This window comes from Branchiostoma floridae, chromosome 3 (genome assembly GCF_000003815.2).
Source record: "Branchiostoma floridae strain S238N-H82 chromosome 3, Bfl_VNyyK, whole genome shotgun sequence".
Classification (NCBI taxonomy): Eukaryota; Metazoa; Chordata; class Leptocardii; order Amphioxiformes; family Branchiostomatidae; genus Branchiostoma; species Branchiostoma floridae.
This window is the reverse complement of record NC_049981.1, coordinates 10,490,821-10,504,531: the sequence shown is the minus strand read 5'-3', so window position 1 is coordinate 10,504,531 and position 13,711 is coordinate 10,490,821. Positions and strand designations below refer to the sequence as shown.

At 44.6% G+C, this 13,711-nt stretch overlaps 2 protein-coding genes across 2 annotated transcripts in view; one reads left to right on the top strand and one right to left on the bottom strand.

Annotated features, from left to right (window-relative positions):
- The window catches only part of LOC118411247 (U4/U6 small nuclear ribonucleoprotein Prp3-like), a 16,839-nt gene extending 8,887 nt beyond the window's left edge, over window positions 1–7,952 (bottom strand). Inside the window, exons 1-4 of the mRNA XM_035813402.1 lie at window positions 7,592–7,952; window positions 6,930–7,060; window positions 5,871–6,002; window positions 5,223–5,288 (exon numbers count right to left, since the gene is read on the bottom strand). Coding sequence (XP_035669295.1) covers window positions 5,223–5,288; window positions 5,871–6,002; window positions 6,930–7,060; window positions 7,592–7,745 — 483 coding nt within the window. The 5' untranslated portion in view covers window positions 7,746–7,952. The remainder of the gene's footprint in view (window positions 1–5,222; window positions 5,289–5,870; window positions 6,003–6,929; window positions 7,061–7,591) is intronic.
- Window positions 7,953–9,343: 1,391 nt separating this feature from the next.
- Window positions 9,344–12,234, top strand: LOC118412419 (mitochondrial basic amino acids transporter-like). Its single transcript, XM_035815269.1, has 2 exons — window positions 9,344–9,508; window positions 10,799–12,234. The coding sequence occupies exon 2, from the start codon at window positions 10,832–10,834 to the stop codon at window positions 11,696–11,698; it is 867 nt and encodes a 288-aa protein (XP_035671162.1). The 5' UTR covers window positions 9,344–9,508; window positions 10,799–10,831; the 3' UTR covers window positions 11,699–12,234.
- The last annotated feature ends 1,477 nt before the right edge of the window (window positions 12,235–13,711 follow it).

Here is a 13,711-nt window from a genome sequence, read left to right as displayed (position 1 = left end):
TAGAGGAAAAAGAGAGAGATGAGTGGTCACGAACCTAGCAGATATAGGGCGGGAAGGACATGGTTTGAAATGGACGACAGACAACTACAATTGTCCTGACACGTAAGTTTGTCCAATTTGTATTTGTCTTCGTCCATATCAGCCATGGTCCTTAATTAGCATGACTTTGAAGCCGAGGCCAGCACTGAACAACCAAAGTGGAAACTAGAAGAGTTAGAAGGTTTATTATAGAACCTCTCGAATGTAGTAGCATTGGCCCAATTTGCCGCCTTTAAAATATCCTTAACAGAAACGCCAGCCTTGAAGGCAGCTGAAGCTGAAGCGCTTCTGACTGAATGGCCTGAGTACTCTTTGATACCTGCTTCAGACAACATTTGCTTAAGCCAACGGGCAATAGTGGAAGATCCAACCGCCTTATGAGGCTTGACTAACCCCCGAAACACCCGAGAGTCAGACGAGGAGCGAAACCTAGCAGTTCTCTCTAAGTATGCCCGCAGATAAGTGACCGGACACAACACTTTGTTGTCAAACTTCGCCACCCACAAAGAATGTGAAGGTTTGTCTGGACGTGACGTTTTTGTGACCTTATCAATAACAAACAAAATCCCCTCTTTAGACGAAGACATGTGACTTGTACTGAGCAGAGCTAGCGATTGTTCCCGACCAGCAGACACTAGCGCCACTAGCATAGCAACCTTGAAGGTGAGCTGCTTCAAACTCAGGCACTTCGCAGGAGACCACTGTCTGAGGAACTTCAGAACAACAGAGACATCCCAAATAGCAATATGCTTGGGCATGGGCGGTCTAAGCTCAAACACTCCCTTCATAAACCGGGAGACAAGGGAGTGTGCTCCTACTGGTTTTCCCTCTACATTGACATGAGTGGAAGATATTGCAGATCTATAAACATTGAGTGTTCTATATTGGAAACCCGTAGAAAACAAAAGATGAAGAAAATCCAGTACCTTACTCAGAGGTGCATAAACGGGATCCACACCCCGAGAACGGCTCCAGCGAGCCCATTTCCTCCACGCTGACGCATAGAGTCCTCTGGTCTTAGGACGCCAGGAGGCGAGGAGGATCTCTGTAACTCCTTCCGAAATGTCGAACTCTCGGAACTGACGCCGGAGACAGTCCACATGGCCATACGTAATGTGCTGCTCAGCGGGTGCAGACTTCCGTCTCCTGGTTGTGTGAGAAGCGACGGGTACCGAGGCAGCCGTACTGGTTTTCTCACGGACATTTCTAGTATCAGTGGATACCATGCCGCTGTGTCCCAAATCGGTGCCACAAAGTGCACTGTTACTTGGTCCTGGCGGACCTTCCTCAAGACCCTCTCGATGATCTTGAATGGGGGAAAGGCATACAGAGCTTCCCACTGGTTCCAGTTCATCGTGAACGCATTCGTCCCCAGACTCTCTGGGTCTGGCTCCCAAGACACAAACTTGGGTAGTTTCCTGTTGAGTCGGGATGCGAAGAGATCTACCGCTCCCGCTCTGCGCAGACTGGGACACATCTTCTGTATGGCCTGAAACACTTGTGGGCAGAGTGACCACTCTGTTGTGCGAGCGAAGTGTCTGGACCTGAAGTCCGCTCTTACGTTGGTTACACCCGCCACGTGATCGGCTGACAACAGGATGCTTCTCTCCACGCAGTAATCCCACAGGCTTAGAGCCAGATTTGAGAGGGCTGGCGACCTTGTGCCGCCTCGGCGGTTGATGTACGAAACTACGGTTGAGTTGTCCGATTTGACTCGTACTGTACAGTTCGCCCTGTCCTTGTAAAAGGCCTTCAGTGCCAGAAAGACTGCCAGCATTTCCAACTGATTTATGTGCTGTCCGCGTTCTGCGCGCGACCAACGCCCGCCTGTGCTCACGCCATTTGCGAATGCTCCCCAGCCATCGAGAGAGGCGTCGGTTTCGATCACTACGTTTTCTTCCGGACAGTGAATCGGACGATAATTGTGAAGGCGTAGCTCGTCCCTCCACCAGATAAGGTCCTGACGTGCTGACTCGGTTAGTCGAACGGGAGTTTGCCAAAAACCGCCGGATTGTCGTAGACATGAGATGAGGAGAAGTTGCAAATGTCGAAGATGCAGAGGACCGAGCAGTACGGACACTGTGGCTGCTTGGAACTTCCCGATGACACTTGCTAACTGCCGTGCTGACAGGCACTCTCTCTCTAGTACTTCGCCAGCTAACTGGCTCAACTCCTGTAGTTTGACACCAGGGAGAAACAGACACATACTCAAAGAGTTTAACCCTGAACCAAGAAAGGTAATACACTGAGTTGGCTCCAGGACAGACTTACCCAAATTTGTGACAAACCCAACATGGGCAATGAAGTCTGTCGCTGTGATGGCATCTTGCCTACATCGATCACTACTGTCTGCAAAAATCAGCATATCATCTAAATAAATAATCAACCTGATGCCTCTACGTCTTAGGTGCGAAACCACCACCTTAAGAAGCTTCGTAAACACAAGTGGGGCGCTCGAAACGCCAAACGGTAAACAAACGAACGAGAAAAACTTGTTCTTCCACGCAAACGTAAGAAAACGGTGATGATTCGGGTGGATGGCTACTGTAAAGTACGCATCAGTGAGGTCTATTTTGCAAAAAAAATCACCTGGACGAACTAACTCTCTGACCATACCCAGGCTTTCCATTTTGAACTTTGGAACAAAAAGACACCTATTAAGAGGTCTAAGATTGATAACTGGCCGAAGCCCGCCTGTTTTCTTGGGCACTGTAAACAGTCTAGAAATAAACAAATCAGAACTGAAGGGAACCTCTTGAATTGCCCCTTTATCCAACATAGAAGCAATCTCAGAATCAATAGCCAAATCTTGCTCCCGTGTCATAGCACGGGTCCAAGGAATACTAGTTTGCACTGGCGGCGATCGTTTGAACGGCAACCTATACCCCTTAACTATATCCAGAATAACTTGGTCTGAAGTTAGCTTGCGCCAAACTGGCAAAAAAAACTTTAAACGCCCTCCATGAGGGAGGGGATTCGGCAAAGGATGGGGTACAGGTTGAAGTGCAGGCAATCGCCGGCGTAAAAGCTGATGTAAACAAGACTGGGAGACACTACTTAGATTTCTTCCCGTCTCCTGACTGATTGGAGGTGCGGGAATACTGCGAACCCCAGTAGAACTTAGAGTTGGAGTTTCCTCCTGACTGGCGAGAGGGGGGAGGGCGGAACTTCCGATTGCCGCGAAAGCCACCCCTGCCCCTCGAGGTAGAAGCGCTCGAAGCGCCTCGCCCCCGCTGGGACGACTGCTTTGGTTTCAAAGTATCAACTAAGGCTTTCTTGCCTGAAGCCAATTCTCTAGCTTTAGAGCCCAAATCATTCCTCAATAACTGAGTAGGGTCATCAGGAATCAACCCAAACAAATCCTTAGCCGTAGACTGATAGGAAACTTCCGCTAGAGATGATCTACGAACGTCAGCGATCTTCGAGTGAGCTGAGCCTAAGAGCCAAACAGCAGTAGCTGCACAGTCCTGCATAATATCTCTATCAGGCTCAGAAATCTCGCCGTTACATTCTTTCAACATCTGCCAAAGATTCAAAACTGGTGCCACTACATGCAACAACTTAGTATGAACCGAAGCTAGATTTCTATCGACCTGAAGAGCCGACTTACCTTTGTAAAAGTCGATCGACTTGATCATCTCTTTAGCGGCTGAATCTAACTCAGGCACCGACAGCTCTTTCGGAGCATTAGAGGGCAGCAAATACTTGTTTTGCCAGTGCGTCAAGGACTCTGTCTTGCGCTCTTTCTTTAAGTCGAAATAATCTGCGGCAAACTGCACCACGGACTGCCGGGCAGTCCACACTTTTTCCGGGGCGGCCGGCTCACGGTCGAACGGTACAAAAGACATATCGCTCGCCGCCGAACATGTTGACTCATCGCCGCTGTCAAAACGCGACCTCTTCGAGGGGGTAACTTCGGACTCAAGCTCAGAAGGAGCGCCTAAATGCCTCTTTGCGCCGACTGAAGCGGCGATAGACCCTAAGATCTCTTTAACTCCTTTGAATTCTTCAGACATTAACCCAAACGCTACGCGAAGAGAGTTTTGGTCTTGCTGGATGACGTTGACCCCGAGAAGGTCTCTCAATTCGCCCAAATCTCCCGGCCATTCCGGCGTACGCACAGGAGACTTATCTCCGTTCGGCTCCCGAGGAAGACGAGGACTCTTCTGCCCCTCTAGCAGTAGCTCTTTTTGCCCGCTACTCTCCGGGTCCTCCGTGGAACGGCCGTCCGCAAGCGCGCCGTCTCCACGTTCGTGTCCGGGGGGGAGGGGGGCGCTGACAAGTTCGCGCTTGTCCCCGATACCACGTGGTGACGAAGAACTCGATTTCCTACGTGAAAACTCCTCGCGAGCGCGTTTATCACTAGAAGAATGCCTACTGGACGAACTATGAGAACCATGAGACCCTTTACGTCTCCTACTATCCTTTTTTGAATCACTCATAGCGCTAGAAAACGAAGAAATATACTGGGAACACAAGAGCTCGGAGAGCGTGACCACTTTCCACAGCGAAACTTCAAAAACTGACGTCATCACTCACGGGAACACAGGAAGTGGGAGGAGCCTCCTTTCACTTCCGACTGTTTACTTCGAAAGAGCTTGGAGAGCATGCCGCGCACAAGCGACATGCTAATTAAGGACCATGGCTGATATGGACGAAGACAATTGATGCACAGTCAGATGCCATTTATATATCGAACCAGTATGGTCTTTTTTGGCTGGAAGGCTTTAAATCTGGAAGCTGCAAATTGTAACTAATTTTCATGCCCAGAAAAATGATTAGTATTTGTAAGGAAATTCAGCATGGCATAGCCTCAAACCAGCCTCATGCCTACATTCCTGTTAGTTATTATCGCACATTGCAGATGATCCTGTAGTCACCATGCAGACAGAGGATCAGACATAATGTGCAAGCCTCGACTCCCCTTTTCTAAATAGTTCAGTCCTGACACCCATACTTAAAACGTGGATGGTTGATACCAAGTCATGAAATATAGGGCATCATGCTTTCAATGAACACCAATCAGCAACATAGTAGATCTTTCTAGATGCAATACCTGCAACTTTATCATTTTTATCAATATCTTATTTTTGTGTTCTTTTACCTTTGAGAGCAATTCAAGACTATATGCACAACATGCTACTGCACACATTACATTATTCATTGTGCACTCTAGTACTCACCATGATTTTCATTTGCTTCTTCCTTTCTTCAATCTGTTTGGTGGCATTCTCCATCATTTGCTGGATCTGAATGGGAAGAAAATGTTTCTCGTTTAGGTACAATAGTATCGTAAGATGGGGGATGGCGTAGGATGGCGGACATGAAATGGACAGGTTACAGGTTTGATTCCTAGCAATCCATGCTAGACATTGTGTTCTTGAGAAAGGTACTTAACACAACATTCCTCCTTCTACCCAGATGTGACTGGGTACCAGATCCAGTTGGGGAAATAAAAGGCAGTGGAAGGAAAGAGATGTACTCTGTTTCTTTCTGGAAACCACTGCAAAGACTCCATTTTCTCCCTACTGAAAAATTCAACTGTTAACCTAAATGCATCTACAGTCATTTGGAATCTGCCCTTGAGGTGTTGCCAAAACTTCAGAGTTACTGTAAATACAAAAACTGTTGCGGTGTTTTAATGTTCACGTTTTTTGCGGTGGCCGCTTTACCCCGAACTTAAAACCACCGCAAACATTTTTCTATGGCAGTAATAGACTACAGTGCATGGTGCTACTGCAAACTTAAAACCATTCTGAAAAGTCATTTTTCCCACTACCCCAAAATTAAATCCCCTTGAACTTAAATGCATTTACAGTACTGCCCCTCACCTGTTGTTTAGTGAGCATGCCCGGACTTTCTGCTGAGGCGGCAGGTATTACATCATCATCATCAAATGCTGGAGGCTTCTTCGACTTCTTGGATGCTGCCACATCATCTGTATCCTCGTCAGCAAATACCTCCTGGAAGAAGAAAAAAAGTGAAGAATTGGTGGACAGTGCATAACATGTTGTTTGGGCCTAGGAAAAAAATGTTGTGTTTCCTCTTTCCCTACCGACTCTAGAAAAACCTGCTGACTTAAGACTTTTTTTAGAGTTGGCAGTGGAGTCACATAGCTACCCAGAAATAAACCAGCCATAGATTTCAAAATAGACTGTTGCGGTCAGAGGTCTTCAAGCAAACCACCGAATGCATTCTGGTTTGCATTGACCATGCAGGAAGTCAAACAAGTTAAACTCTTTATCTTGCTAACAGTAAATCATTCTTGTCTTACCCACAATACATCTCACTACAGAGTACACATGGGCACTTCAAATTGTGAACCAGCTAATACACAGGGTTCTCCCCAGAGAGTGGAATAAGGGAGGCCCTCCACTATACTCTCAGCCAGCTCCACTATACTATTTTTCAAATTTAGTGTGTTTCTTCCCTATTTTCTTTGTTAGTTTTGCTAAGATTAATGACAATTCACAGATTTTTCTACCAAGTGGCATCACTTTTCCAGTCAGCATTGTCTGCAAAAACTTGTGAATGAGCAATGATCAAAACAATAGTCGTTTTGCCACTTCACAACAAAGGAATAACAACAGTATATTATTCAAATACAATTCAATCTCTACAACTGGATAAAAACGGATATTTACTTCCGGACGTTTCGAGTGACATCCATTGAATTGTATTTGAATATTGCTTACCTGGATGTCTAACCTTCATAAACGTAACAGTATATTATACTTGTAGTATTTGACACCCTCTGTCATTGCAAAATGAACCCATTTTCATGAAAGTGCAGCGCGTTGGTGCGGGTTATTTTTGCCAGCCCCTCCACTATACTAAAAAATTCTGGGGAGAACCCTGAATACAGATTAATTTGATCATCAGAAACCTACCCTTAGATTCCTCTTGCGGTTGCGTGTGTCCTTCTCTCTGCCATGTCGGGCTGACCGCACCTCGTCCACTGCGCTCAGGAGTCGGTCCACGAACGTCTCTGTGCTGTCCTCCAGGAATGGACGCAGCTGGTCTGTAAATTATGATATTATGAGAAAAATGCATTTTTGCAACCAGCATATGCAAAAAAATGGTGCCAAAGAAAATGTACAAAGCATACATATTTAATTTTACACATTTTTCGGTACAGCTTTGCATCCTTGTCAGAACAAGTAAGTTCCAAGCATGCATGAGCAACGTTACGACAGGAATATGCCCTTTCACACAGATCAGGACGAATGTGCGGCGACAGGTTTTCCAGGTAATATGACTCAAAGGTAAAGGCCCATAAAAAGTAAATAAAACCTGCCTGGAATATTTTGTTATGCAAATCGAAACAAATTATATTATGGCCGAGACAAGGGCTGCTTTCTTTTTCGAGGCTTTTACCTTTGACATGTTACCTAGAATTACTGTCGCCACACATGCGTTCTGATCTCTGTGAAAGGGATAATTTAGTTGGTAGCATTTCCAAAGCAAACATGAAACTTCACTCATCTTCATAAGGTGGGGAGGGGGGCGACACAAAGTGTCCCTCCCTGACCAAACTCTAGAACACCCTTACCTTTCATCCTATCTCTGTCCAGTCCTCGCGCCAGACAGTTGATGGCGGCCATGGTCAACGTCGGCTCAGAGATCCCTAAAACATTCTGTACCGTCTTGTCGATATACGGTTTCAGTTCGTCCAGCTCTTTCTTGGGGAGGGGGGCAGCCATCATAATTTCGCGGTCAAAAAAATCTCGTCTTGCAAAAAAGGAAGAGTTAAAATCACGGCCTAACGTATTCTGGTAACCATGTAACGTATTCAAAGCCTTCTGTAGAGTTACTGGTTGGAAGGAAGGCTATGTTCTCACGCAAATCACCGAGAAAGTCAGTAGAAACTTCGTCGCATGCATGATCACTTCGTTACAACATGGCTGCCAAACGTGCTGCAAACGTCCAAACCTCGCGAGAACGTATTGTGAGATCGAGAACGTGCGGGGTTATGGAGGAGTCTCCAAGCAGATACTAAGAGATAATTAGGAAGACCCTACCATAGTACAATGTATCAAAGGCGTGTTGACATTGATATGTTGAAAAGAATAAGAAAGACAGAAAGGAAGTTAGACAGAGTCTTTTATTTCCGTATCCATGTGGTTCACACAGTGACATTGCACAAGCTTTCTAACGACATATAACACGATGCAGAAACAAGGGAAATGTGATCAATCAAAGTTAATACATTTGTATTCCAAACTTTTTGTGCCCAGATACCGTAAATGTGATAAGTGTGGTGCTGTGAAAAGTTAATCAAATTAAATTTCCGATGTATAAGATACCTGGAAGCACTTTATCTACAGTGTCTGAACGGAAATACTTCGACACGTATTCTGATTCCTAGCACCCACAACACTGAACTGCTCTACATTGTAAACATACAGTCAAACCTGCCCAAGACGACCACACGGGGGACCGGGAAAAACGGTCGATTTGGACAGGTGGTCGCTGAGAAGAGTATCGACTCAAAACATACCCGATGCAAAGTATAAATGGTTTCCGTTGTGTTTAATGGCAAATAGCAAGCACACTACACGCACGCAAAGAAGCGAAGTCTTTAATGTCAAATACAACACGCACACTGTAAATTGTAAATTTGACCCCTTTCTCGAGCTTTTATACGATACAGTGTTTCAAAGCTTAAGTATTTGTACACTAACGTTTTAGACAGAAAGGGAACTTTCAGATGCTGTCAGTTACCATACAAGCCTTTATGAGTCGCTATGTTCTTGATCTGAAATAACTACGGAACGCCTTTCGAATTCGATGCCCGGTTCGTCCCGATAGCGTACTTATCCACGGGTGAATGTACAGTACAGTTGGACAAAAGCACTCACACAGATCTTTCTTTAAAGGTATGAGCTACACAGATCTTTCTTAAAAAGTATGAGGCTATATACGTTTCAGCAATTGTTCACTTTATAATGATATAGATTTTTTTAAACGTCTGTAACAACTAAATTCGTTTTTTCTTACAATGATTTCTGCACAAAATTGCGCTAGTTATCATCAAAAATCGATAAAAACCTCAATTTTGAAAATAATGCGGTCGTTATGGGTCCCAATTTGGTCCGGTCGCGGTCGCGTTGGCCAAGTGGTCGTTGAGAAAAGGTCGCTTAATGCTTACGTCAATGGGAATAAAAATCGGGACCGAGAAAAAGCGGTCGAAATGGCCAGGTGGTCGCTGAGAAGAGGTGGTCGCTCGGGCAGGTTTGACTGTAGTTGCAGTACGCGACTCAACCGATAAACAAGTGGGGCGCTGTCTGGTAACTTGAGCGTCCCAGAGGACCCACGTGACACATGACGTATGGACGCATGACCCGCATTGACGCAGAAACAAACAACAAACGCAACAACGCAGGTGTTTTCTGTCTTCGGATGACCAACACAGCGTATTGAGAGGGTTTCCAAGTTACACGTGGGTTTCTGTATCACACCTTGAGTGGTGAGTACACGTATATCCATTGATAGTAGAGAATGTACAGTGACGCACTGTGGTGGTGCTTCTATATCCTGGTCACGCACCTGTCTCTCCTAGGGGTAAGGGAAGGGAAGGGCATGGATTGAGGGGGTCAAGGATGTAAACAGGTCAGCCAGGGAGGGGGGCGGGGCTAGAGAATGGGGGTGGGGTAGCCTCAGCCTTGGCCCTGGTTGGGTTGTTGTCGTTCTTTACATCATTTACGTCCTATCATATTTATTGTATGTCAGTTATAATTTTGTTTCAGAAACTGGTTCAACCACCGCCTAATATGTACATAAAAAAAGGCACATAACAAGGGGAAAAAAAACAAGTTATGCTGCAAGGATAGCAGCGTGATAAAATTCGCAAGAAATTCAAGAACATTACAATTCATATCGACTATTGTAAAAAAAAACACAATCCGTTAGGCTTTTGTGGGAAAATTCCACCATTTAATGCCACACACACTGAGGAGTTTTAGAAGTATATTTAAACATCCTTGCTTGCATCACACCCCTCGTTGTCTTATTTTAATTAGTTTAATTACAGCATGCCTTGAGGCACAATTGTCTGTACCATACATACGAAACGCGGATGCCTCATAGCAAATGATTAGTATACATTATCTTGGCACTGCCATTTTTATAATATCGTGACTGATATAGTGATGTCTGAAACCTGTTTTTCTTCTTTGGTGTAAACTCCGACTTGAACAAAACACTTACTGATGAATGTATCTAGCCCGTAAGTATAACGTTACGAGTATCTTTGGATTACCACGTGTTACGAGGGATGATCAATAAGTTTTAGGTCCCGCTCAGAAATAAGGTGCATAACTCAAATATCGGTACACAATCATATGTGTATGAAGTATACAATATCACACAGATCTCAAAACATTGTGATCGTTACTCTCCAGTCGACGTCTTCTTTTTTTTAATCAGTAGGTAAATGGCGCCATCTGAAGAAAAGGGTGAACTATGATCAGAGCTGTGTCTGTCGTGTTCCTCATGCCATGAAATCTACGAAGATATTGTCAAATTCGGTAAAAAATCATAATATGTTTCAAAATGTATATCTGTGCGCCTAAGTTTGAGCTGTGCATTTATTTCTGTGCGAGGCAGCGAACTTTGTGACCCCTCGTGTAGGTCTGTATATTAGTACTATACGCCTCGACCTACATACTCATGCCGTCATGGGCCATGACCGACCTTAGTTTTGTTTACCCACGTTTGTGTAACCATTCTTTTATCGCATACCATAATGTTCTTACAGGTTGGAAGGGTCGTAGTCATTGGAGGAACAGGCATGGCGCTGGACTTTGTAGCGGGGTGTTTCGGGGGCGCGGCAGGGGTGGTGGTCGGCCACCCTTTCGACACCATCAAAGTCCGTCTGCAAACACAGTCCACGAGAAAACCGCTTTACAGAGGGACACTCCACTGTTTCACAGAGATTGTGAGGAAGGAAACGGCATTTGGGTTGTTTAAAGGCATGACTTCGCCGCTAGTAGGACTCACGTTCATTAACGCTATTGTGTTCGGCGTACACGGTAACTTACACCGCACGTTAGGAGAGGGGCGGCTGCTGAACACGTTTTTGGCGGGAGCGGCGGCTGGGGCGGTTCAAAGCATCGTATGCTCGCCCATGGAGTTAGCCAAGACACGCATGCAACTCATGGGGCTAGGAGAAAAGTCTAAGAAAAGGAAAGAAATTAAGAACTCTCTTCACTGCCTTTTGAGAATCTATAAAGCCGAAGGATTGAGAGGGTGTTACAGAGGCATGATTCTAACCCTATGGAGAGATGCCCCTTCATTCGGGGCGTACTTTGTCACCTACGATACTGTGTGCCAAATGTTTGCTCCAGACGATAGCGATCATAATAATGTCGGTACGCTGTTGTTTGCAGGAGGAATGGCCGGGGTTTCTGCATGGCTTATTACATATCCAGTCGATGTCATGAAGTCCCGTATACAGGCAGACGGGGTGGGGGGAAAGAACGTGTACAAGGGCACGTCTGACTGTTTTGTGACGAGCTACAAGACGGAAGGATGGAAGTTTTTCACCCGGGGGCTAAACTCGACGCTTATCCGAGCGTTCCCCGTTAATGCCGCAACTCTAACTGTGGTCACACTAATTCTGAGAAATGTGAAGTCAGAAACGCCAGACCACGAGTGAATATTAGGACGTAACATAGTTGTAACGTAACATAGCTGTGACGTCATATATAGTTTCCGGAAACGGAAACACGATGGCGTATACATGACGTCAAATTTAAACATGGGCGCCATGCGCCGCAAAAGCAATATAGCTATGGTATGACATTTACCAAACCTGCAACATTAATGGAGATTATGTGACAATTGCTGCTGCTTGAACATTTCATGATGACGTCGACAATTCTTGGGCACGGAGTTCCCGCGCATTCAGGTGGATGGGAGGGGAGCAGGTGGCAGACGGGTGGGCGGTGCCTTACGTCATCGGGAAGGATAGTTCTCATTGGTCCTTAGCTAAACTTGTCAACACATAACTACACAGTATAAGTACATGTACAACTGCTTGACGGAAATTAAAGAAACTGTATCGAAGATACAACTGTTAGCTATCACTGTTAACTAGCTGCTAAACCTATCAGAAAGAATGGACATTTCAGGGATGCGTGATGTAAAATGTTGCATGTTACAAGAATAACTATATTAAATTATCATTACTTATCTAACGTTATGGGTTGTAATTGTACTGAGAAATAATTCTCTATGGATTAAACGAAATGTAGTTCAAATGCTGTGTCTTAATTTTGACGTAGAAGGAAAGGCAGGGAGATACACAAGCACAAACGTAAACTAGCACACACACATAGAGACGTAAAGAGTCAATTTATGAAAAAAAACGTTCTCAGTCGTGTAGCGTTAATAACAAACAAAACTCTTTATTCAGACCTTTCCTAACAGTATCAGACCGCAGGAGCCATTCACGAGCTTGAAATCACGACCACAGCACGTCTAGAAAACTAGATATCAAAGTTTGAACAATATAATTCATAGTGTAAATCGTGCATGGCCGATGTAAAATAAACTCCTGAACGGAAAATCCCCAAACACCACCACTCTCGTTTATCATTAGTCAAAACGCAACAATTTTTACACACCCGACATTGGTACAATATGATGTCGAACTTGTAAATTTACGTTCTAAGTTATGGGACCCTCCGTTATGTTCCCTTCCGTGAAGGTAACATATAACAAAATATAACCTTCTCGGCGAAGGTAATGAGATATGCATTTTAATACATATAGTTTCAGTCCTCTCTAATAAATGTAAGTGGGTAGTATAAAGTTTTAATTGTACCAATATTGAAATGTTCACTCAAATCCTACCAACAATACTAGAAATGCAACACTTCCAGAAAATGCAGGATGTTTCGCTCACAGTAATTTTTTAAACTACTCGCACATTATGTTATACCATTACATTATATTCACCCCTGAGGCGTCATCAAAAAACAAATTGAACATTATCTATGCAATTGGTTCATTCATTCGTTGAATTACTGCAACAATACATATGTTTTCTGAAATGTTTTTGGCATACAATGGAACATGTGCAGTTGTTCTTCACGAAATCAGTTTGTTCTTGTGCCTTTGTGTGATATGGATGTAGTATAGCCTTTTTAACGGACGTTAGAACTACATTAACCAGTAAGATTTATATGAATATATAGAAGGTATTGCCAGTTGTTGCTGCATCTTACCATCATGACAGATGAAGAATAAAAAGAAAACACCATCAAAACAACATGATTCCCCTATTAGGAAAAATAATAAGGTTTACCAGTCTCAATACAATATGTGTCTTTCTCTTTCGATAAACAAGTGGGGCGCTGTCTGGTAACTTGGGCTTCCCAGAGGACCCACGTGACACATGACGTATGGACGCATGACCCGCATTGACGCAGAAACAGACAACAAACGCAACAACGCAGGTGTTTTCTGTCTTATGGATGACCAACACAGCGTATTGAGAGGGTTTCCAAGTTACACGTGGGTTTCTGTATCACACCTTGAGTGGTGAGTACACGTATATCCATTGATAGTAGAGAATGTACAGTGACGCACTGTGGTGGTGCTTCTATATCCTGGTCACGCACCTGTCTCTCCTAGGGGTAAGGGCAGGGAAGGGCATGGATTGAGG